General features: G+C 39.0%; 1 protein-coding gene and 1 pseudogene across 1 annotated transcript; one reads left to right on the top strand and one right to left on the bottom strand.

The window, feature by feature from the left end:
• Positions 1 to 156: 156 nt before the first annotated feature.
• Positions 157 to 3,463, top strand: LOC139708470 (O-phosphoseryl-tRNA(Sec) selenium transferase-like; annotated as a pseudogene).
• Positions 3,464 to 12,840: 9,377 nt separating this feature from the next.
• Positions 12,841 to 22,117, bottom strand: LOC139708459 (lipoyl amidotransferase LIPT1, mitochondrial-like). Its single transcript, XM_071620412.1, has 9 exons — positions 21,959 to 22,117; positions 20,863 to 20,921; positions 19,240 to 19,414; positions 18,489 to 18,647; positions 17,142 to 17,249; positions 16,330 to 16,476; positions 14,981 to 15,049; positions 13,709 to 13,880; positions 12,841 to 12,968 (listed from the first exon to the last, which is right to left on the bottom strand). Exons 1-9 carry the CDS (start codon positions 22,073 to 22,075, stop codon positions 12,841 to 12,843), a joined length of 1,134 nt encoding a protein of 377 aa, XP_071476513.1. The 5' UTR covers positions 22,076 to 22,117.

Raw genomic sequence — 22,117 nt, 5'->3', positions numbered from 1 at the left:
GTCATGATGATCGTTTTGCTGAAAGTGGTTTTATTTTGATCACAAAGTTCTCTGCAGGATCCAAGTACAGTGTTTAAAAGATACGGCTGAAAATGCTCATTCTTTAAATTGGATGACGCAATTCTGTATATTTTGTTGTCCTTTTCAATTTCAAAGGTTGGCTCATGGAATTGGACGGTCTGGAGACATCACCGCCATCCAGCCCAAGGCAGCTGGGTTCCAGCATCCTGTCTAGACTTACTAACTCTATGGCACTGGATGTCATTCGAATGGCAGGTGAATCAAAGCAATTACAGACAGGAAAACCGTGTACTGTTGCCAGATCACACTTCTTTAAATGCCGTGATCTTCTGAGATTCTGAGAGATATTTCCAGCAGAGGAACATAAAGTAGGAAGGTGTTTTAGATACCACCCAATATTTTTTTTTCTTTGTTACTAAAAAAAAAAAAAAAAAAGTTTTTTTTTTTTCACTTTAAAACAGATGTCCTTACTAGTGTATCTTTTTCAGTGACCAATCGTGAATGTATGTTTTTATGTTTTCTATTTGTATGTGTGTGTGCTTAGTTGATAGAGAGCACATTGTACACCTGTAACTGGACACTTTTCCAATACAAATTGTTTGTGTACAAATAAGTGGGTGTTTTTGTAAATTAGCAATTTTCATCTAAAATGTATTTCACTGTCAATATGTTGCTTTCTTGTTTTACATGTATGTCATATGGTGAACAAGATTTTGAGCTGAAACGACCCTTCGTTTGTTTGTTTGTTTGTTTTTTTCAAATTTTAGGAGTGAGGAGTGCTGCATCTTGCTTTGTTGTTCCCATGGCAACAGGGATGAGTCTGGTGCTGTGTTTTCTCACCTTACGACAAGTGAGACCAAAGGCACGATACATCATCTGGCCCAGAATAGATCAGAAGTCTTGCTTCAAGGCTATTGCGACTGCTGGCTTTGAGTCTGTCGTGATTGAGAATTGTTTAGAAGGGAGACGAGCTGCGGACGGATGTTGAGGCTGTGTCTGCAAAGATTGCTGAACTGGGAGCAGAGAACGTCCTCTGTGTCTACACCACAACCAGCTGCTTGCGCCCCGAGTGCCCGACAGACTGGAGGAGGTTGCTGCTATTTGTAAGGAAAGGGACATCCCCCATGTGGTGAACAACGCCTATGGTGTGCAGTCTTCCAAGTGCATGCATCTCATTCAGGAGGCGGGACGGGCTGGCCGCGTGGATGCTTTCGTCCAGAGCACCGACAAAAACTTCATGGTGCCTGTCGGTGGGTCGATCATCGCTGGATTCGATCGTGAGTTTGTGGACAGAATCAGCCAGTTTTACCCCGGGAGGGCGTCAGCAGCTCCATCGACAGATCTGTTCATTACACTCCTTTCTCTCGGCTCCTCTGGCTACAAGAAGCTTCTGAAGGTAACGTGATTCATTTGTATCTGTCCTTCTTATTGGAATCTCTCTGTTTCATTTGAATTTTTTCTCCCCTTTTAAATTCTTATTTGTCTATCTCTGTCTCTCATCTCAGTAGTATGGCCGCTGTCCATTTCTCTCTCTCTCTCTCTCTCTTACTTTACAGTTTCTACGGTAACTCATCTTTCCCCTATTTCATCCTTCTTTTCACAGGAGAGAAAAGAACTCTACCAGCATCTCAGGGAAGAGCTGAGCAAGGTTGCCGAGAAGCACGGCGAGAGAGACTCCTGCAGACTCCTCACAAACCCCATCTCCATGGCGATGACCCTCGGCAACATCCCAGGTGGTGGCGGGAAGGCAGTCACGGAGCTGGGCTCCATGCTGTTCACCAACGATGTGTGTCTGGGGCGAGGTACGTGTCCTTTGATATCAGCAAGGTGTTGTAGTATTATGAACTGTATTTTCTTCTCCAAGTGCAAATTAGACATCTTTCATGTTCATCATAGGAAGCATGTCGTTGGTGGGGTGACAAAAACCTCGTATCTCAATATTTGGTGAAAATGAGTTTTCTTCATTATATTGAAGCTAGGAACCATTTTACTATGTAGTTCTCAATCCTTATATGCCCATCTGCAAAAATAAGGTCACAAATGATAAATAAAAGTTGGCTGTTTCTATTGACTTACATGCTATGGCAGCCATGTTTTTTAGCTCTCCTGAACATTTGACATTTTTGAGATACGAGGTTTTGTCACCCCACCAACGATGTGTTTGTTGTCTTGGAAGATCCATAAGGAGGAAATTGTTTGCATTTGATTATGAATTGAATTGACTCCCCAATGAAACACAAAGGTACAAAATTAAACGATTTTTTTTTTCTGCCTTTTCCTCTTGCCAGTGAAGTTTGGTAACTACATTTATTATAGTAGAGATTGCTGAATCTACCATCTTTCCTCAAAACAGTGATATCATTGCCCGATGTGCAAAGATGTTGAAGAATTGTGTTATGCAGCCTCCATTAGAGATAGTGTACAGTCTATTTCATGTTTTTGTTTGCCAGAGAACTTTGTTAATTCCTTCTGTGCCATGATAGCACGCCTGGCTCAGTTGATAACTCTGCATATCTTGCTCAAATGCACTGCTGCTCACAAACCGATTGACAAATCGCAATGTACCACAGCACACTGAAAGCATTATACCTGTAGCTTTATTATCAAATTTACATCACAGCAATGCTCATGATTTTCTCTACAACTTTACTGTTGCATCTCTAGCATAAATGCTTCTTTGAGAATTTGTAGGCCTGTGAAAAAATAGACTGTTTTCTTGAAGTGCTCATGTGAATGTGGTGCGGTCTCAGCATACAAAGGAATACATAAGGTGTCACCACTTTGGCCCCCCCCCCCCCCCCCCCCCCCCCCCCCGCCCACTCTTTTTTACCGCGGAAGTGTGTAGTGGCACTAGAAATAAATAAATCGAAATAGAGAGAGAGACCTTGCCTGAAGTGTGAGTGCGCTAAAGGTTACGTTTTTGTGCTGAAGACTTTTTTTTTTTTTTTTTTTTTTTTTTTTTTTTGCTTGTCAGCTGAAGAAAGCCCTCCACTATTGAAAATGCTCCGCCGGCCTTGGACTGTACTCAAAACTACAAGCTGGAGTAGCCATGCCCAGGACATGAGCTCTTGCAATAGAAATTGTAAGTCTTGGTATTTGTGAATAACGTAGATGACAGATGTAAAAGTTGTTTTTGTTCTTGTTCCACTAGAGTCGTACCACAAGCTGTTGTCAAGGAGATCAATAGCCACACCTTCCAGGGATTCGGCTCTCACTGCAACAGCTACCGGTGTGCCTACCTCACGGCCGCGGCAGCGGTTGGCATGACAATGGAGGATGTTGCTCTCTTTGTCAAGCGACTGGACAAGACGCTAGCCAAGTGGCAGGGCAAGAAGGGAGTGACCAATGGTCCTATGGGGGAGGAACAAGTGACCAAAGAGGATGTGGTCAGCAGTTCGTAGGGAGAGGTCAAAATCCTCACGTTGCAGTTATGAGAATTGAAGAAGAGCAAATATTATGAATCTATTCATTAGTGTTTTTGTATCTGTTGCTTATTAATTGAACTGGAATACGTCGTGTACGTACATTTAAAGTGATATGATTGCCGGTAATTATTCACTTATTATACTTTTCTATTAATGTGCAATATCCAGATAACCCACAGTGATTTTGTGTACTCCCTTGCCGAGAAAGGTTCTGTTGACAGTGTGGAATGTAATACATTGTATAGTTTCTAGGGGAACTTCATTATTGAGGGAACCTACAGTATAAGCGTTGGCAGGTGTTACCTGCAAAATTACATGATTATAAGAGGGTTTTGCTGTCAGTTATAGCTTTCTGACCTCTTTATAAAAAGTTTCCCTTGTACAGCATTAAGATCAGAAAATATAGCAGTCTTTGTTTTCAAATTCTTTGCGGCATAGCCTTGAGGATTCTCTCTTTACATCCTCTCTCAGAAAATAGTCGCAGGAACAAGGCAAAAGGCTGTCGGAAAGTGTATTCTGCATTCTAACTCAACAAAGTGTTATTAATGGACTGGGGGGGGGGGGGGGAAGGATCAGGGCCCAGTTTCATAAAACTTGTCATCAATGACAATTTGTCATAGTTGTTATAAGCTACTGAAATCCTTGCATCTGATTGGCTAAGAGCAAATTTGTTATAGGAATGTGGCAGTTGTCACTGATGACATGTTTTATGAAACAGGACCCAGGAAATAACCTTCTACCTTCAGTGATGCATAGTCTCCTTGCTGTTGCAGAAGGCTTCCTTTAAAAAAAAAAGGAAAAAAAATCAACAACAAACAAACCAAAAAAATATGAAATATCTGTCCATGTTCCGAGCAAATACAAATGCCCATATCAGGGCAATTATCCCCCCCCCCCCCCCCCCCCCGGCTAAATACTGGCTAGTGGTTGGCTTAGAGTAAAGATTAGGGTTAGGTTTAGGGTAATAGAATTTGGGTTATGGGTACTAGGATTAGGTTCATGGTTAGGATTAGGGTCAGGGGAAGGGTCCAGGGTAAATACTGGTACCCTAGACCCAGAAGTGCCACCCTGATTTTAACACCTTTTTTGCCCATTCAGGTGCATGTAACACACAACATGTCCCTGGTAGCTGTGTGAAATCTCCCCTCGTTTTCACATGTCAATTTTTGCAGCCCTGTGCACTTACCATAATGATGGATATTATATACAAGTATGTTGTAAAATGTATGATCCTTCCATCACACAAAGATGCACATCTTCTTGGATTATCATGAAATTCAGTGGAGAGTCGTTTGTGAATAAGGATCTGTTTTACAGGACATCAGATGTTACATTGTCTTATCTGTCCACCCACTTTGGTACAGTGCACTCCCGTTATAACGAACATGGTTTTAACGAAATGCCGGTTACAATGAAGTAAAATTTAGAGCCGCAACATTGTAAACTCTATGTATTTTTATTGTTTATTCATTCGGTTAGAACGAAATTTTGTTATAACAAAAGAAAATTGCCAGTCCCGAGGACTTCGTTATAATGGGAGTCCGCTGTACTGTTTCTTTGTATTCGTGCTGTAGGCCTACTTGTAAAATGTAAGTATGTCAAGTCAATGTGCTCAATGTCACTTCATGATAATGTACACGTATCTCAGTAGTTTGAACAAAGTGCTGTATCTCTATGTGCCACGTTTGCACGCCCGACTCTGTCGATGGTGTGCCAAGTTCGCATATTCTACTCACATGCACAAACCCGCCCAAACCGATCATTTATCGCCAAATGCATCAGTACAATGAAAGCGTTTCTCGCGATTCCATTCCTGTCACATGAAGCTCGCGTTTTTTGTGGTGATTGATTATTAGGTGTTCCCCAATGGATTTGCTCATAAATTCTAAGTTTCTGTCACTGTCTTGTGTGCAAAAGTCACACCTCTACAATAATGAAGCTACCTGTCACTTGAAAGAAAAATAATCATTGATTTGTCATACAATTTACATCAAAGCAAGACTTTTCATTTTCTCTGAAACTTCATTTCCAGGGTAACAAAAACCTACAAAGGTTTACATAGATTTGGAAAACAGAATGTTTTCCCAAAGCATGACTATATTGCTGTCTCAGAATAATGTGGCACACAGGCCGGATTACACCATGGCACATAAAGAGTTTAATAAAACCTTTAATAGCTCCATAGAGACATTGACAAGTACAAATTCTTATCACCTTTTTTAAAACTCTGGAATCGACACTGCTTTGAATCTGTGACATCCGTGGAATACACTTGTATGATGTAGATGACAACTGCAGTTAAAATGAAGGGTGAAGATAAATCTTTACTCCATAGTCAATGCTTACATGTTTTCTTCAAGATGTTTTGGAACAGTATACCAATGTAAAAGATTCAATGAACTGATCACACATAATGTTTGTTTAGAAAATATACACCAAGTTTGAACTTAAGCAAGTTCATAAACATACATTTATCAACATCATATTGGCACAGGTTTTATATGTCAGTGCATTTAAATACATGATTTATACTCATATGTGTTTTGCCATATGCACAGTGCTGATATTTTTGTAATTAAACTTTTTCTATTAAAGATGATAGCTTTAATGCATTTCATTATGTCCTCATCTCTGTCCATTGTCAAAACAGGAAATTTGAGTAATTCATGTTTGTACTTACAATTTGTAGCAAACATTTTGTGTATAAGGATGCATGTGTATGTCTGTGTGTGTGTTGGGGGGCATGTATGCGAGTGCATGTGTGTGTCAAGGATGTGAGAGTTCAGAGTTTAATCTGATTTTAGATTTTTTCTACTTTGCCCAAAACCCACTTTTCAGACTTTTCTGCAGTTCAACTGCATTGAAATGTTCACACTTTAATGCACTTATATATTTTTTTTTTCAAACTTTTTTCTGCAAGTACTCTCACATCCGTAGTGTGTGCATTAACGGCAAAGAGATCTGATGCAACGACAGTTGCGAGAAGAAATTTCCTTCTTTTTTATTGGGCTGCGAAGTACCAATGTAGTAAATATGACTCTTTACTCTGGAGTTTTAAAACTTTCAATGTAGAATGTCCATCATCACAACTTAATCACCTTTTCACATGACATTTTTCAAGGCACCTTGGCATACAAAAGAAAAGAAAAGAAAAAAATCCTCAATAATATGCCTGTATCCGTGTGTGTATATGTTACACAATTAGTTAAGTGTTCTAATTTTGTGAAAACAAGTACATGTATTTCATATACATGCTATGTAAATAATAAATTTTGTTATTTTTTTCAAAAAGGTGTAATCATTTTGTTACTTTGTATATTGGCACAAGGCTAGCTTGCATATGTATTGTTGAATGGTAATAAGTAAAAGTTATTGAAAAAGTGTGTGTGGCTGTGTGTGTCTGTGTGTGTGAGAGAGAGAACACAGATCTACTATGTAAAAAGCCTTACACACACATTGGGTAAAGAGACAACCAATACTTTTGAATGTGAAGACAGCCAAATGTGTTATAACAAGAGCTTCCTTTATTACGGAGAGCATTCATAAATAGAGGCAATCGTATGTCATATCTTTTAATATGCACCAATAATTTGTGGAGAACGTGTGAATGAAGACTATTCATTTCTGCCCAACACAGAGCTATATCAGTGTTTCATACTAACTTCTCTTTTTTAAGTTGAGAGGCAACCCTACAGTGGAAAAGAAAGCATGATGGTATACCACTGTACTTTATAAATCGTAGTAAGTTAATAGACATGTAATCTGTACAGGACTCAAGTGTACTCCCAATAGTGTATAACAAAGTCCTTGGGACCGGCGTTTTTTTTTTTTGTTTTTTTCGTTATATCGAAATTTTGTTATACATAACAGAACAGTATAGTGTACATGTACATAAGTAATATACAGTGTAGATGAGAATTTTGGGACCTGAAATATTGATTTGGTGATACAGGTAACTGTATTCATTATGACGGGAGGGCACTGTACAGAGGACTCTTGTTATAATGAATTACACTGACATAACAGACTTTCATTATACAGTGGAACATCTTGACAACAAGGCGGGACATACCTGCATGGGGAAACTTTGCAGGTGTCATTCTTTCTATATTTTCTATATTCTCTTCCTCTGATAAAGAGAGATACTTGATACAATGAGAAAATTTAAGTGGTGCCAAGGAGAAGACTACGATGAGATTCCATTGAATAACAGTATTTTGATATCTAAAAAAAACAGTCTTGTAGGGACAAGTGCCCACTGCATGACATGGTTCACTGCGTCAACTAATACAAGGTGTATGACATTCTATGACATTCAGTAGGCTGTGAATTTCCTTTAATATGCGAGTTTGGTTCAAGTGTGGAAGACTGAGATTTGGTTCACACCACAAGGTTAGACGAGACTTGATTCACACCATACAATTAGGCGAGACTAGTAAAAGAAAGACCTGAATTCTTTGAATAGCCTTAGTGCAGATACATGTACTGTTGAGGCAACATAAAACATCTTCAACCCGAAACTCGATGATCACTGCAAACAGACGGTTAACCCTGTCGGTGCCACAGACTTTGGACAGTGTATACAACACTATGAGTTTTTCTGTACCAATCTGCAGTCAAAGCACATAATGGGTTAATAGATAGACTTGATCCAGACTGTATAAATTGCCACCGAATGAATACATCACATCAACCTCTCCAGGCTCAGGATTGGATTGGATACTCGCAACAGAATCAAATACTGAGCCGGTTGCCATGAAATTGAGGGCAATTAGAACTTGAAGTTCAGTAGGGATGGCATGGCTCCATGCTGTAGCGCGCTGTAGATGGTCGTCCAGCATGTTAACAATATGCATGATACCATCCCTACTGAAACGATATTTCTTTCTGAGTTCCTCGTCAGTGAGGGAGTCCAAGGCAGAGAACCTTTGTTTGAATGTACGATGAGGCCGAGGAGCTTGATGGAGTGCCTCCTCCCCTTCCTCAAGTTCTACCACATAGGCAGCCATTTTGATTGCGTTGTGACTGATTGTTTGCATTTGATCTACACCAAACGCAAAGTTGCGTTTGATCGCAAGGGACTTGCGTTTAAATGCAACTTTGCGTTTAAACGCAAGTCCTTTCAGCAACAGACTTGCGTTTAAACGCAAAGTTTCTAGCAACGGGGCCCTGATCTGTTGAATGGTCCTCTACAAGTCTTTGGTCTTTACTGGGCATCATCAAGGTATTAAATGTTTTAGTGTGCTTTTGTGCTTGCTTTCTTCTCTAGTTTGAATACAGATTTCCCTGGTCTGCAGATGACTACAGTGTGCTGGTGAAAACACCTTCATTAAACTTTATTAAAAGTGTTTAGCAAAGGTAATGAATAATTCAACATGTACTTTGTTTTTCTTTTTTATTTGGAGAGGGAGTGGCTGAACTCAGTTGCGAATGGTTTGTTGTTTGTTTTATTTTTCATCTGACAAGACGGCTGGATAGCCCGTATTCAGTTGCACTAGCTGGTCTTTCATTGAGTCCAGTTGGGTGTGAGGCGGGACCAACACCCTGCTCTTTGTGATGAATGAATAAAGTGGGATCTGTTATGTACATGAGTAGTGACTCTCTCACACATGGGACCTCCATTTTATGTCCTATCCGAGGGACAGAGTGTTTGCCTCTTACATAAGTGGGACGGTATGATTACACCCTACATTGCCAGGTTAGATTAGGGGAATTGAACCCAGGTCCTTTGGATCTGGAGGCAAATGAGCTGCCAACTGAGCCAACCTACCACCCCTATCTAAAGACACAATATATGAGAACGCTCAGAATCTATGACAGATACACCATGTTAATACAAGAGTCTCGGATTATGCTCGCGAGAACTCAAAAAAATCAAAGTCACACATTTGAAGATCAATGCTACCAGGAATTAGCAACAACAACAAAAAAAAAAAAAGGTGGGCATATTGAACAAATTCATCATTCAAGAAATCCTTGCTGATTTTGACTGTTGTATGCATGTTGGCAACACATTTGACAACATTCATAAATGAAATTATTGTGAATTCAGCCTCTTGCATGCTTCACTCTGCAGGTAGAGCTACATATTCTTCAATACAGCCTGATGCAACAATAAAAAAGCTCCTCTCACCCTCTTATCTCACTACATTCCCTCACATCCCTACATTATCCAGTCTATGAGAATTTTGTACACTATACTTGTAAATTGATGTGGTCATGATAAATTTCCTCTACACTCTTAGATAAAATACACTATTTTGAATTCTTAAATAAATTTGTAGCACTTTTATTTACATAAAAAAATGAGAGACATTCTAGTTATTTGCTTTGTAAAAAAATTCTGTGAAAATTACAAGGTACACTAAAGTAAGCTATTTCAGCACAGTACCGACATGGTACGTCATCGCCTGTGGTAAAGGAAGTACTGCCCTTGATTGGGTCACTAAATTCTAGACTGGACGAGAAACCAGAAATAGTCTATATCGATGTAAATAAGCACTGAACTGATCAGTGTTTTAGTGGTAGCCATGATAAAAGAAACCATGGGCATACAAACGGGGCAGGATTTGAACCTACAACCTGATCTCCGGACAGGCGTCGTCTCCACTAGACCACCGAGATTCCACCCGACAGCAAGTGCCGGTTCTAATCCTCATATTGTGCAGCGGGTACTGCATAATCATTCGAATTCGTTTAATTCTTCTGTCAAGATGTTTTTATTGCAACAGATTGACAAATGTTAAAATATTTAAATATTAGTAATCATTATTTACGTCAATGTAAGGCAATTTGTTGATCAGTTGCAATAAAAATTTCAAGATAACTTGAGCCACTTCCGAGATATGGAGGAAAAAGTTAGTTCAGCACTTTCACTCGATCTTTGACCTTTTGACCTTTGAGGCAAAAAAAGAAGAAAAAAAAACTTTCCAGAGAATTTCTATTAGGTTACACATGCATACACTAAGTGTAAAAAAAAAAATAACCCTGCTGGCATTGCATAAATATGAGGGAAATAGTAAAATTTTGAAGTGTTGCACTTGACCTTTGACCCCTGACTTTTGACCCCATGAACCCTACATTCTCTAGATAATCACTTCCAGTCAGTACGTATATACTATGTTCCATGAAGATACCTTGAACAATTTTCCAAGGTACGGAGAAAAAAAAAAAGTTTTAATATTTTTACTTGACCTTTTGACCTTTGACCTTTGATCTCATGACCCAAACTATCACCAGAGAATTTTAATTGGGTAATACATGTATACACTAAGTTTCAAGAAAATATCTTCAGGCATTCAATAGATATGGTAGACCACTTCGTGGCAGAGGCATAAAAAAAAATCTTGACGGAAGAATTTCATGAATTTGAACAGAAATAGCCTATGATGTATTACTAAGTACAATGTACATGTAGCTGTCAAGCACACATGTACCACTGTTAAAGGATGCCCCTGTAAGACAAACTTTTTTTTCACCCTTGCTAACACTTTTAAAATCAAAACAAAAACAGCCATTTTCAGCCCTCAAGTTTTCTGGCAAGCCAAATATTCTAAGAGAGCACTGGACACTCCTTTACACATGGAGCATCCTGCTAACGTTGATTCAAAACTATTGCAAGAACTGTTCACGTTCAAAGAGAATGAGGTAGATAAAACACACACATGAATATACTGCATTTGCAAACCCAGATTATGAGGTCTTCCACGATTGCAAATTGCCAGACTCGTGACTGATTTAACTTCCCTTTCTTTGCATAGTACACTTACTCAGAACATCACATCGTGAGATTTTGCAACATTACAACCATAGTGCAGGATCCCCCTACTGGTCTAAAGATATCATCTGAGTGCAATGCAAGACAATGCTTACTCACAATTAATAATTTTGAGGGAATCAACCTATATTGAGGAACATGTCTTTTTTAAACAAGGCATCCTGGCTCTGCGTGGTTCTATTCCATTAAAGGGATTGTACAGTTATTGTTGAGAGCTAATTTCAGGTTTCTAACATTTTTTGGTGAGATAATGAGAAACCTCTTATAAAATGTGAAAGAGCATGTAATTCTATGAGAATTGGTTTTGAAATGGCTGAGATATCAAAAAAGAATGATTCTAATAAAGTGTGGGACCCACACTTTATTACGATCGCTTTGTTTTACTTTGTTTTTGGATGTTTCAGTCATTCCAAACCCGATCTTCGTCAAATAAACTTTGAATTCCTCTTAAAATGGTATGTTCTGTACTATATCATAAGTGTTTTCTTGGTATCTCGCAAAAAGTTAAAAACCCAATTCTCATCTCCACCAAAACTGTACTATCCCTTTAACGACTGGAACCTTCAATAAATATAAAATTGTTCCAGTTAATACACATCAACTCACATATTTTCACTGCACACTGATGAAATTATTGCGAAGAGACAAAAGGAAACTATGGACAACAATCCACTTACAGTTGAATCAATTCTCTCTATCGTAAAATTGCTGAAAATAAATACAACACAAAAACTAGAAGGTCTTGGGTGTATACTGTAGAGCCAAGTGATTAAAAACACATTAACTTGGTGCACAACTAAAGACAATGTATTGTGCATTTAACACCATTCTAAAGGTGCATAAAAAAGCATGTACATCTCTGGATAATTATGAATGTTGAAGACCTCTGAAATGCACACTTGGTAAAATATACCCTGATGTAAATCGGACTCACACACAATGTCTGCTTTTTGTTCAGAAATAGAACAGAGATGGCATTGGCAGTAATCCCTGCCGAACAAACCAACACAGGTGCTGTTGCCATTTTACGATTGACCTTTCACCCTCAAGTTGACTTAATAATTGCCAGGAGGAGAGGAAAATCAGAGGAATAGAACGCTAATGCCTTAATCAGAACCCAACTTGAAGTAAGTTGTGGAATATTCTATTCAACGTTTCCCAGAAAACACCAAATTTGGCCAGGTTGCTATTAAGTATTTGACGTCAACCCTCAGACACACATCAAAATGATATGCCAAATTAAAGGGCAGTTCAACTCTCAAGGAAACCACTGTCGTCTCTCTCACCATTACTATAATCATCAACATCATCATCACCACAATCACCATCATTGTCATCATCATTGGTAAAATTTTCACACACTGCCTGCATTGGGGTTGTCATCATGACCATCATCATCATCATGACCATCATCATCATAATCATCATCATCATCATCATCACCATCACCATCACCATCATCACCATCATCATCACCATCATCACCATCATAGCTAAAATTTTCACACACTGCCTGCGTTGAGGTTGCCACCATGACCATCATAACCGCCATCGTCGTTGTCGTCGTCGTCGTCATCGTCATCATCATCATCATCATCAGCCTTCCCCATCTCTTCATCAACTGGCCGCATCCCGAATCATGCTGGCCAGGAGGCGGTACTTCCTCAGCGTGTTGTGGTCTGTCCTCTCGTCTCCCAGGAGAGCCGACACCGCATCAGCGACGCTCTGGGACCAGAAGTGCTGACCTGGAATCAAGATGATGGGGGACGTAGACAACAACGACATACATTGTAGGTTTATAGAGGCAAAGCATAGATTACTCAAGTGAGGAGTATGTCCTACTATGTAATTACAGAGATGTGATGCTGTAAGTGGTAGAAACTGCTGATTGGAAAGGAGCGACAAGCATTACCACCCTCTTACTTTAATCAATAATATGACTACTGGCTCAGTCATAGACTAAAATGAGGAGAAGTGGTGCATTGGACATGAGAATATAACAGTGGAAACTCAGTATAACGAGATCTGTGGGACCAAGCCAATTTGTTCTTTATATTCAGATATTTTGTTATATTAGTTATTCAATAAACGATACAAAACAAAGGAAATAAATTCATAGGGACCCGAGAAATTAGTTTGTTATATATCAGGTATTTTGTTACATCAGATCTCTTTATATCCAGTTTCCACTCAACCATCAACTTCCAGCCACTAATCACTGCCACTTTTTGTTGTTTCTGTTCTTCAATTTTTTCAAGACCTATTATGTTCCTTTTATGGTTCACGTGGGCAAATTATGCAATAGCAAGAAACAAAAAAGATGGAGTACTAGAATATGGTTTCTTCATTCAAATGAGAAGTGCTGCTACAGTTTCAAAACTACTATTTTCAAAAGCAAACTCACTTGGAGCAAGTATCTACGGACATTCCTTGTGTTTACACACAAGACTGATATGACGGACACATGTGCTGTCTTTTCACTAACCGTGCAAGCATTCCGTGAAGCGCTGAACAAGCTCAACATCCAACCAGCCATCTGGTGCCTGCACTACGACACCCTCTATCTTGGCGTGATGAACGTGCACGATGACTGTGATTCCCCCTCGCTGCTCCGTGACACTGAATCGTGGAGTCTTCCCGTATACCCACTGCCAACTCTGAAATTGTCGTAAAATCATACAGTCAGTCAAATGGACATTTTTTTCCTCTTTTTTTTTTCATCATGGGCATGCCAAATATCCTTGCAGTCTGTAAATTAATCCAACACAGCCTGATAGTTATGATTAGAAATATTTCTCAAAGATGAAAATGACACACTACTAGAGGCAATTTCCTTATTACTAGCAGAAGCCCTCATTTTGAACCTGAGAAGCAAGTTTTGTATACGATGGGCTGTGAGAAGCACTGAAGGGGAACTGGGTGAAGTCATTTCTACAGCATTTTATCAGCATTCACCTGATATGTCTCACCCTTCTATATTCCAAGACAATGGGAGGTGATTTGGAAGAAAACGTAAAGAATTCATACAGATAATCAAGTTGTGTAACTATTTAAGGCATAATTTACCATTTGCAGATAAAACAAAAACCCAGCATTGGTGCTTTAAAATAGTTCTAAAATGTGAGTTAGGGATAGAAACAACCACTGTAAAAATTTGAATCTGTATCATTGATGTTAAGTATATTGTTAAATACACAAAATGTGAACAACATTTAAAATAAAAATGTTTCCGGACTAAACCGTCTACAGTTATGGTTTATTAAGAAAAATACTGACATCTCCTTACATTTAGGCTTTATTGCAAAAACTTTACATGGTAGGATGTTTTGTGATACAACAGACCTACACATCTGCATCAAATGTGAGATCTTGACAATTTTTTAAATCACTGCTCCCAAAGGTAAACTGGACCTGTAAACTGGATGGATGGTATGAACTAACACTTGAAATATGCTCTGGTGATTCTGAGAGCACTCACCACATCATATCCAAGATGGAGGGCTGGTTTTACAGCACAGTATGGACAAGAATGGAATGACACACTTTAGCAACAGATGAGTGAAAGTACAATGACCCAGACATCTTCGAAGAAAAATAACAAGATGATAATTTCTTTCCAGAAACAACACAACCAATTATCACACATCTGACACGTTTATACCACTGAAACGCTGAATGACATTTCTCCTTCTTTCATTTGTTTCAGTTGGCGCCCTTTTCAAGTTATTTGTTTAACTGCACACTGATGTAAACTTACCTCAAGTTCTGATTGCAGTGCAGACAGACCATTCCACGTGGCTTCATCTTTTGGGTCAATCTTGTATATCTGAGGGGAGGAGAGTGAAAAGGTTGCTCCACATCAAGGTACTTTGAGAAGAGCATTTGCTGTAATTAGATTGCCATCAGGAATAATCGCATTGGCACCTAAACAGTAGTTGGGTGAAATTCCGACCTGAATTGAGTCAGCAGCAATTAAACATTTTTAACTAACATCGGAACATAGGGCTGCATACTAACCCATTTTTATTTTTCTACTGGTCTGACCTGTCTGTCGGACCAGTAGGTACCCATTTTTTGCATGTTCTACTGGTCCATTCCTGAAAAAGTTACTGGTCCGACGGTGGTTTTAACTGGTCAGGGACATGTTACAGTCGGACCAGTGCCAGTGTGCAGTGTTGGAAACATGCTCAGTAATGATGTCCTATGGGCTAGTCAGAAGGCTTCCTTGCTGGCATGTCTATGATGCCTTGTTTGTACTGCTCATCATTTGGTGAAGTATGAATACATTATTCTTCAACTTACTATAAGAGCAGAAATTTTTGTGTGATTAATTCTTTCGTGCGCCGCCAGGTAAATTAAATTTGAAAATATTCAGCATCGTGAACAGTCCTGGCAAATGAGCTGGCACTTCAAAAAGCTTACCACTGCTGCCACAGCCATTAGGGTTTCAGGAGCATATACAAAGGTAAAAGTAACTAGATGTGGAAAAAATACGGCTACAGGGCTAGCAAACATGAGTACTACTACAACAAAAACAAAAAAGCAAAACAAAAATTGTACACACTTTAATTTTGTACCAATCTCACATCACACAACATTGCACAATAATTTAAACACTTCAAAAAAATGTCCACTTTTACAGTAGTCTCCAATATCATGAGACAAAAAATTGAGTTAGTCTACTGGACAGACATCATCTTCATTTTGAAGATGGTTGTTTTATTGAAACACTGATCGATCCACACAACATAGGCTTGGTTGGCTCACTGGCATTAAACCTTTAATTGCATTTTTGATAATTGTCTGTTTTTGCTTGCTAATTTTGTGTTTTTTTAATATACTGCTTTGAGAATGACCAAGTCACTCTTTTACATACGAGGCTGAACATACAAGAACATGAAATCCCACACTTTGACAAATATTTTCCTTCTATAGAGCACTCTGTTTTGTTAAACATCCTAAACATTTATCGACCTGCCATCAGTTTACAACCAACTATCGCCTTCAGGAAAGAAAAAGAATGGTGAACTATGTTTCTCTTGCTACACGGCATAACAAATCTCTGACAATTTATCATATAACGTGCAACGTTCTGCAGTCCCATACCTGATTTTCTTTGTAGGGAGCGAACTGGCTGTAGAACTCGTTACTTATGCACTTGATCAGGCTAGTGTGGCAGATCGCTGGCTCGATGTCCGCCAGGTTCTTGACGGTGCTTCGAACACTGGCTGTAGCGTTGCTCTGTAATCCTTTCTATGGTATATCACACATGCATGGAAAAGGGGAGTCATGGTTAATGAAATTGCAGGATTCTTCATATTGCAGAATACAGGCAGCAGGAGCAAAGTCGGTGAATTAACTTTGTGGTACAGTACTTTCCGCTTAATCGGGTAAGAAGTGCTCTGCCAGACACTACCAAATTAAGTGGAGACTACTGTATTTCCGAATCAAGCAAACAATAAAGCAGGAGATATGTTTGTCTATGGTCTGCTTACTAGAAAGTTATCAAGAAAATATTACAGTCATGTATTTTGTTTTGTCGAAAAAAAAAATTCCTTTTGTTTTTCTTCTTTTACATAAATGTAAAGATGTCAATTTTTTCTGTTCATTTTTGGGGTTGATAATTTTTGTTGCCCCTGCCTAACCATTGTATCAGCTGAGAAACAATATGGTTTTAATCACTAACTGGAAGTCTATTCTCATGCTTGAATTTTCAACTAAATGAAAAACTATTGTGGAACTTCTCAACTCATTCCAGTTTTTTACTCATGGCTTCACCATCAGGCAAAATGGAAATTAATCGGACTTAACATAGCAGTATTAGACTAACTATAGATTCACTTTCTTTGACCAGGCATTTCTTTTGCTGTTATTTTCAAAGAGAAAAGTAAAAGGATATATTGAATTGGGGACAGTACCTTGCTTACATTTAGGAGCGCCTTCAGCTTGTGTGTGTTCACACTGTGCAGTAGGGTGCAGTGGTGGTAGGCGATTTTCCTTCCCAGTTTGGATGAAGTCCCCGAGATGTGAACGCAACACTAGTCAAGGGAATCTGAACGTAAGGGGTACTGTAAAACACAACATTTTCGCGGCATGAAATTTTCGCGAATTGGAGCCGACGGCCTTTTTCGTGGCATGAAATTTTCACGAGTTGCCTCTAACATTCAATGCATATAGTGTAGACAAGAACTTTCGCGTGCATTTTAATTTCGCAAAATTTGCGAAATTAAAATGCACACGAACATTCCTCGTTTTACAGTATGCAAGGAGCAGCCGCCTTGTACACTGTACTGACTGGATGTATGGAAGCACTAGTTATAGGATTTGCCATATCACAGCGTGGGTGGTGGTAGGTACCAGAGCTGTGAACACTAACCTTAATGGGGGGGGGGGGGATATCCTCCCCCCCCCCCCCCCCCCCGTCATGTTTTTCCCTCAGGTTTTCATTCCTGACAAAGCATTGTTTTCCATTAGAAATGTACACAAATTCACAAAATTGTGCCCGTTTTGGGGTGACATGCAGTTAAAAGATGGGCGTGGCCTTGTAATGGTATGCGCAGATGTTGAAAATTTGGTCGTGGAAAAATAAAACGAGGTCAAGGAACCTCACGATGAGGTCTTCTCGCTTTGCAGAATTATTGCCTGAATCTGATTTGCTGGTACCTGACTTAAATTTGAGTTTCTCACTTGTGATTGACTGCATCTTCTTATTCAGCATGGTCCAGAGCAAATAGCTTTGAATTTCATATGTGGATTATGAAGCAGTCATCAATTGACTGACAAGAATTATCTAAATGTGAATGGCCAGTTCAAAACCCATAAAAAGTTATGGATTAGTTAATGTCATTGGGTTGACAGACTTGGATTTTTAAGTTTATCTTATCTGGGAAAGTCGATCTTTTGTCTACCTACAGTCAAAATTTGGCAGCATAAAACAAAACAAACACTAAGATGTTTAATAGCAGTTTTTCTAAATACCATATTCTGGGAAAGAGAAAATAGTTTCATTCTTCTGCACAGCATGCCTGGGTGACCCAAATGAAATATCCTATTTTCTTCCTTTTCTATAAAACTGTGACTCCTAATTCAACCATTCTTTAAACAGGATAAGATGGTACAATTTTTATTAAGTTTAAATATATCATTATATCGCTTAGAGTTTACTCTTTGAAACTCCTTTGGGGAAGTGAAAATTCATTTTGGCCTTCTTTTTGTGGGTTTTGAGTTGGGCGGTTACAAATGTCCACACTACAATAAAAGGATATCTTGAAGAAGTTGTCGACGACCATGGCATCTCGCTCAGTGATGGACACGCTGAGGTGCGGCCAGTTCCTCTGGATGGCCCTTGAGATGAGGTTGAGATTCTCGGACCGGTTGTACCGTTCTCGGGAGGTGAAGAAGGTGATGTTCAGATTACCAAGGTCCTGTGAGGATGGGGAGGTAGAAGTTGGTACACAGGCGTGATGAGATGTCAAAGCTTTAAAGAATGAATTCCATTACCGTACTAGGAAAGACAGCACATATGACATCAAACCATCATATTATTAATAAATTTGTGATGTCAACTTTTCACTTCTACATCTGAAAACCATGGTGTACTGCCAACTAGCAAACCGATATTGTAAGTATTGAAGAAAAGTTTAAAGGTCTATAGAATAAATTACTATTACAGGGAAAGAGAGCATTTCTGACATTTAAAGTTATACCCCATCAATCAATTTATGGTAGCAACTTTTCACACCTGAAAAAGAAAATTATGGTATCCTACCATCCACAGTAGCATAACTCATAGCATAATTATCATTAATTAGCATAATCAATTCAAAATTAGATATCTATAAATTCAAATAATTTCAAGACACAATATTGTACATTTCGACATGATTGTTGTGCATGCCAAATTTTGTCCCGATTGCGCCACTGATGGCTGAGATTTTGGGGTACTGAATTCAACCCCCCTTGGATTTAGTACAGCCAATAAAGCCCAGCCTGATTCGGGTTAAAAATCCCACTCACATGATACACGGTCCCTCCCCCACTTCTCCTCCTTGCTAGCTTGACCTGTGAACTCCAAAGCTGCCGCAGGTTGACCTCTGCCCAAGGGTTCTGGTGTCGGCCAATCACGACGCAGGGATCGTTCCGCCAGAGAAGCATGATGCTGGTCTCGGAGAGGTCTGTGTTGTTGTACACCCTGGCATAGCAGTAGAGTAGTCAGAAAAGCATGATTGCGAGTCAGAGAGATATTGAAAATCAATATATGCAATCATGGTTTGGTCTTATGGCAATTTAAGTACGATGCGAACAAACATAGCAAAAGACTACATAATTATATCTCAGCCACTCACTGCATGTGCTAGAAAAATCATATAGATGCACTTGTGTTGTAAACAGGAGAAAATTGAGATCATTGTCAAACACACCCTGCAACATTGTTTACCCCAAAATGTTCTCATTACTAGTAACCCTTTATGGGCCCAGAAATTTGGCCTAACTTGCCAAGCCTATTCATTACTTTATAGCATTCAGTAATCCCTCCAAGCTTGGCCTAGTTTAGAAGTTAGCAAGCCCACTCAGGAGTAGCAATGTGTCTTTATTGTGAATTCAACCACAATAAGAAATTGTCTTTACCTACATTTCACACAATGTTATATTTGCAAAATATATTACAAGGCATACAGTAGGTCTCCAGTTTAAATACTGTACACCATTTTGTATAGAACTACATGGTAAAGTTACGAATATGCACCCAACACATCAGTTGAATGGACTGGTGAGGCTTACCCAGCTACGATTTTGGGTTACTCATACCACCTCGAGGAATGCTACATGGTTTTGGTGGAGATGGGGATTTAGGCAGGATTCCAACTTTTTACTGAGATATGAGAAACCTGGTTTGAGTTTCTTCAGTTTGTCTCCCTCTACAAATGAAAATTTGTTAAGATCGCAACTGCTGATCTGTAAATCAACAAACATGTCGGAAAAAAGGAACCAGTGGGACTCGAACCTGTCATCTACTGCTTTCCAGGCAGCGACACTACCACCGGGCTGTCCCTGGTTGCCGGCAATGACACGATGAACATGGAACAAATACCCAAGCTCCGAGATTCCGACATTGTTATGTTAAGTAGTCCAAGGCGGACAAAGCATAGGATAAATGAAATAAATATATTTGTTATTGTAGAGGGAGACAAACTGAAGGGAGACAAACTGAAGAAACTCAAACCTGAGCCTTCACCCCTCTGAATGATATCTTTCTTTCATTTATGAGAAACCTCTTGTGAATGGGCATACAATTCTAAAGGAATTCAAAGTTTATTTGATGAAAATTGGTTTTGAAAGGGCAGAGATACCATAACAAAGCCATCCTAATAAAAGATGGGACCCACTTTGTATTAGGACCAATTTGATTGACTTGTTTTGGATATCTTTTAGCGAATTTCAACACCGATTTTCATCAAATGAACTTTGAAAATTCCTCTAAGAAGTATATGCTCCTTAATATTTCATAAGAAGTTTCTAATTATCTCTCAAAAAAGTAGAATGTGAATCCCCATTTCGACCACAACTATGACCATCACTTTAACCTATGCACAGGGTGATCTTGAGAAAGACAACAGATGTGAAAGAGATGAGTCTTACCAATCTTCAAACGCCAAGTTGCAGAAAACATCGCTGGAAGTAGATAGATACACCAGGCCCTGAGGGTGGAACAACATGTGAATGAAATTTATGCTGATTTTGCCATCTACCAAGCGTGCAGCCTACAATACACAGTGAACGAAGGATGCTGCATTTAACTACATTTGTAACAACACCTCACAAGAAATATGAAGTCACAGACAAATTCCTTCTAAAATTTGGTAAAATTTGATAAAAATATGGATTACATGTACAATAGGTGGAGCAATGTAATCCACACCCCATGTATCAGAATGACTAATGCTACAGGAAAACAAAATTCTGATGAAAATGTAGACAAAGCCCAACTCAAAACCTTTGATAGACACTGTAGCAAGCAGGTACAGTAAATTGTACCCTAACTGATATTTGAAAAGCTGATTTTAGAAAAAGAGGTTGCAAGCATCCAGTGGTCAATCATGAGTACATTCCTTCCACAGAGTTCTTCCTTCCACAGAGTATTTAAATCGCTATTTAAAGTTTGGTGATTCTGAAACACACTTAATGATTACAAGTCATTTCTTCATGGAGGAGCATGGAAAAATATTTCCTGGTATAAATTCATGATGCTGACAATTTGCATTTCATGGAAAAATCTATGGACCAACCCAAAATTGGCCATTGCTGCAAACATGGATATTTCAATGTTGGAAAAGATCAGGTGCACGTAACTTTCGTTGTTTACAATTTTGCAACATGAGACTATTTCTGAACTTGGTACATGATCGTAAACCCCCAAAGAATACACCAACAGGATTCCGACAATTTAAATATTCCACATACATAGCAAGGTGCAATGTAGTGAACATCCTGCTTTTCCAAAAAGTCGGTGCATGCATTACTTTGTCTACATCTGTGAGACAGTAATTCTTACTGTAGAGAACATTGTTTTCTAATTCTAAATGAGTTGGGGTGGTAGCTAATATCCAAATTGATTGTACCACGTACACTGTATGATACATTCGTTAAAAAAAAAGTATAATGTACACGTGTAGATGAGTGTGTTAACAATGTTCTAAAACATTTGTTGATAATCACTGATTATAATTTTCCTTACTGTCACATTCTCTTTGTTAGCTTGTTGTTGCTGCTTCGTGCTTGCGAATCTCCGAAGGCTAGAGAATGCAGGACTCAATTTTTTCCATTGGCAATTCCTGGTGTTATATTCCCACATCCAAGAGGTTGCAGCCCCAGAAGCTCTCAGGCGAAACAATGC

The sequence above is a fragment of the Diadema antillarum genome, unplaced genomic scaffold, assembly GCF_040938485.1.
Source record: "Diadema antillarum isolate AM-2024a unplaced genomic scaffold, OU_Dant_1.0 seq00001338_RagTag, whole genome shotgun sequence".
In the NCBI taxonomy this organism is placed as follows: domain Eukaryota; kingdom Metazoa; phylum Echinodermata; class Echinoidea; order Diadematoida; family Diadematidae; genus Diadema; species Diadema antillarum.
The sequence above is the reverse complement of the archived record's forward strand: the minus strand, read 5'-3'. Positions and strand labels throughout refer to the sequence as shown.

Excerpts from the sequence above, each read along its gene's own strand:
- LOC139708459 (XM_071620412.1), bottom strand. The coding sequence starts at position 22,075 with ATGTGGGAATATAACACCAGGAATTGCCAATGGAAAAAATTGAGTCCT. Across the intron at positions 20,922-21,958 it reads CTAACAAAGAGAATGTGACA|GGCCTGGTGTATCTATCTAC; the intron begins GTAAGGAAAATT and ends TTCCACCCTCAG. Across the intron at positions 13,881-14,980 it reads CACTGCAATCAGAACTTGAG|AGTTGGCAGTGGGTATACGG; the intron begins GTAAGTTTACAT and ends CGACAATTTCAG.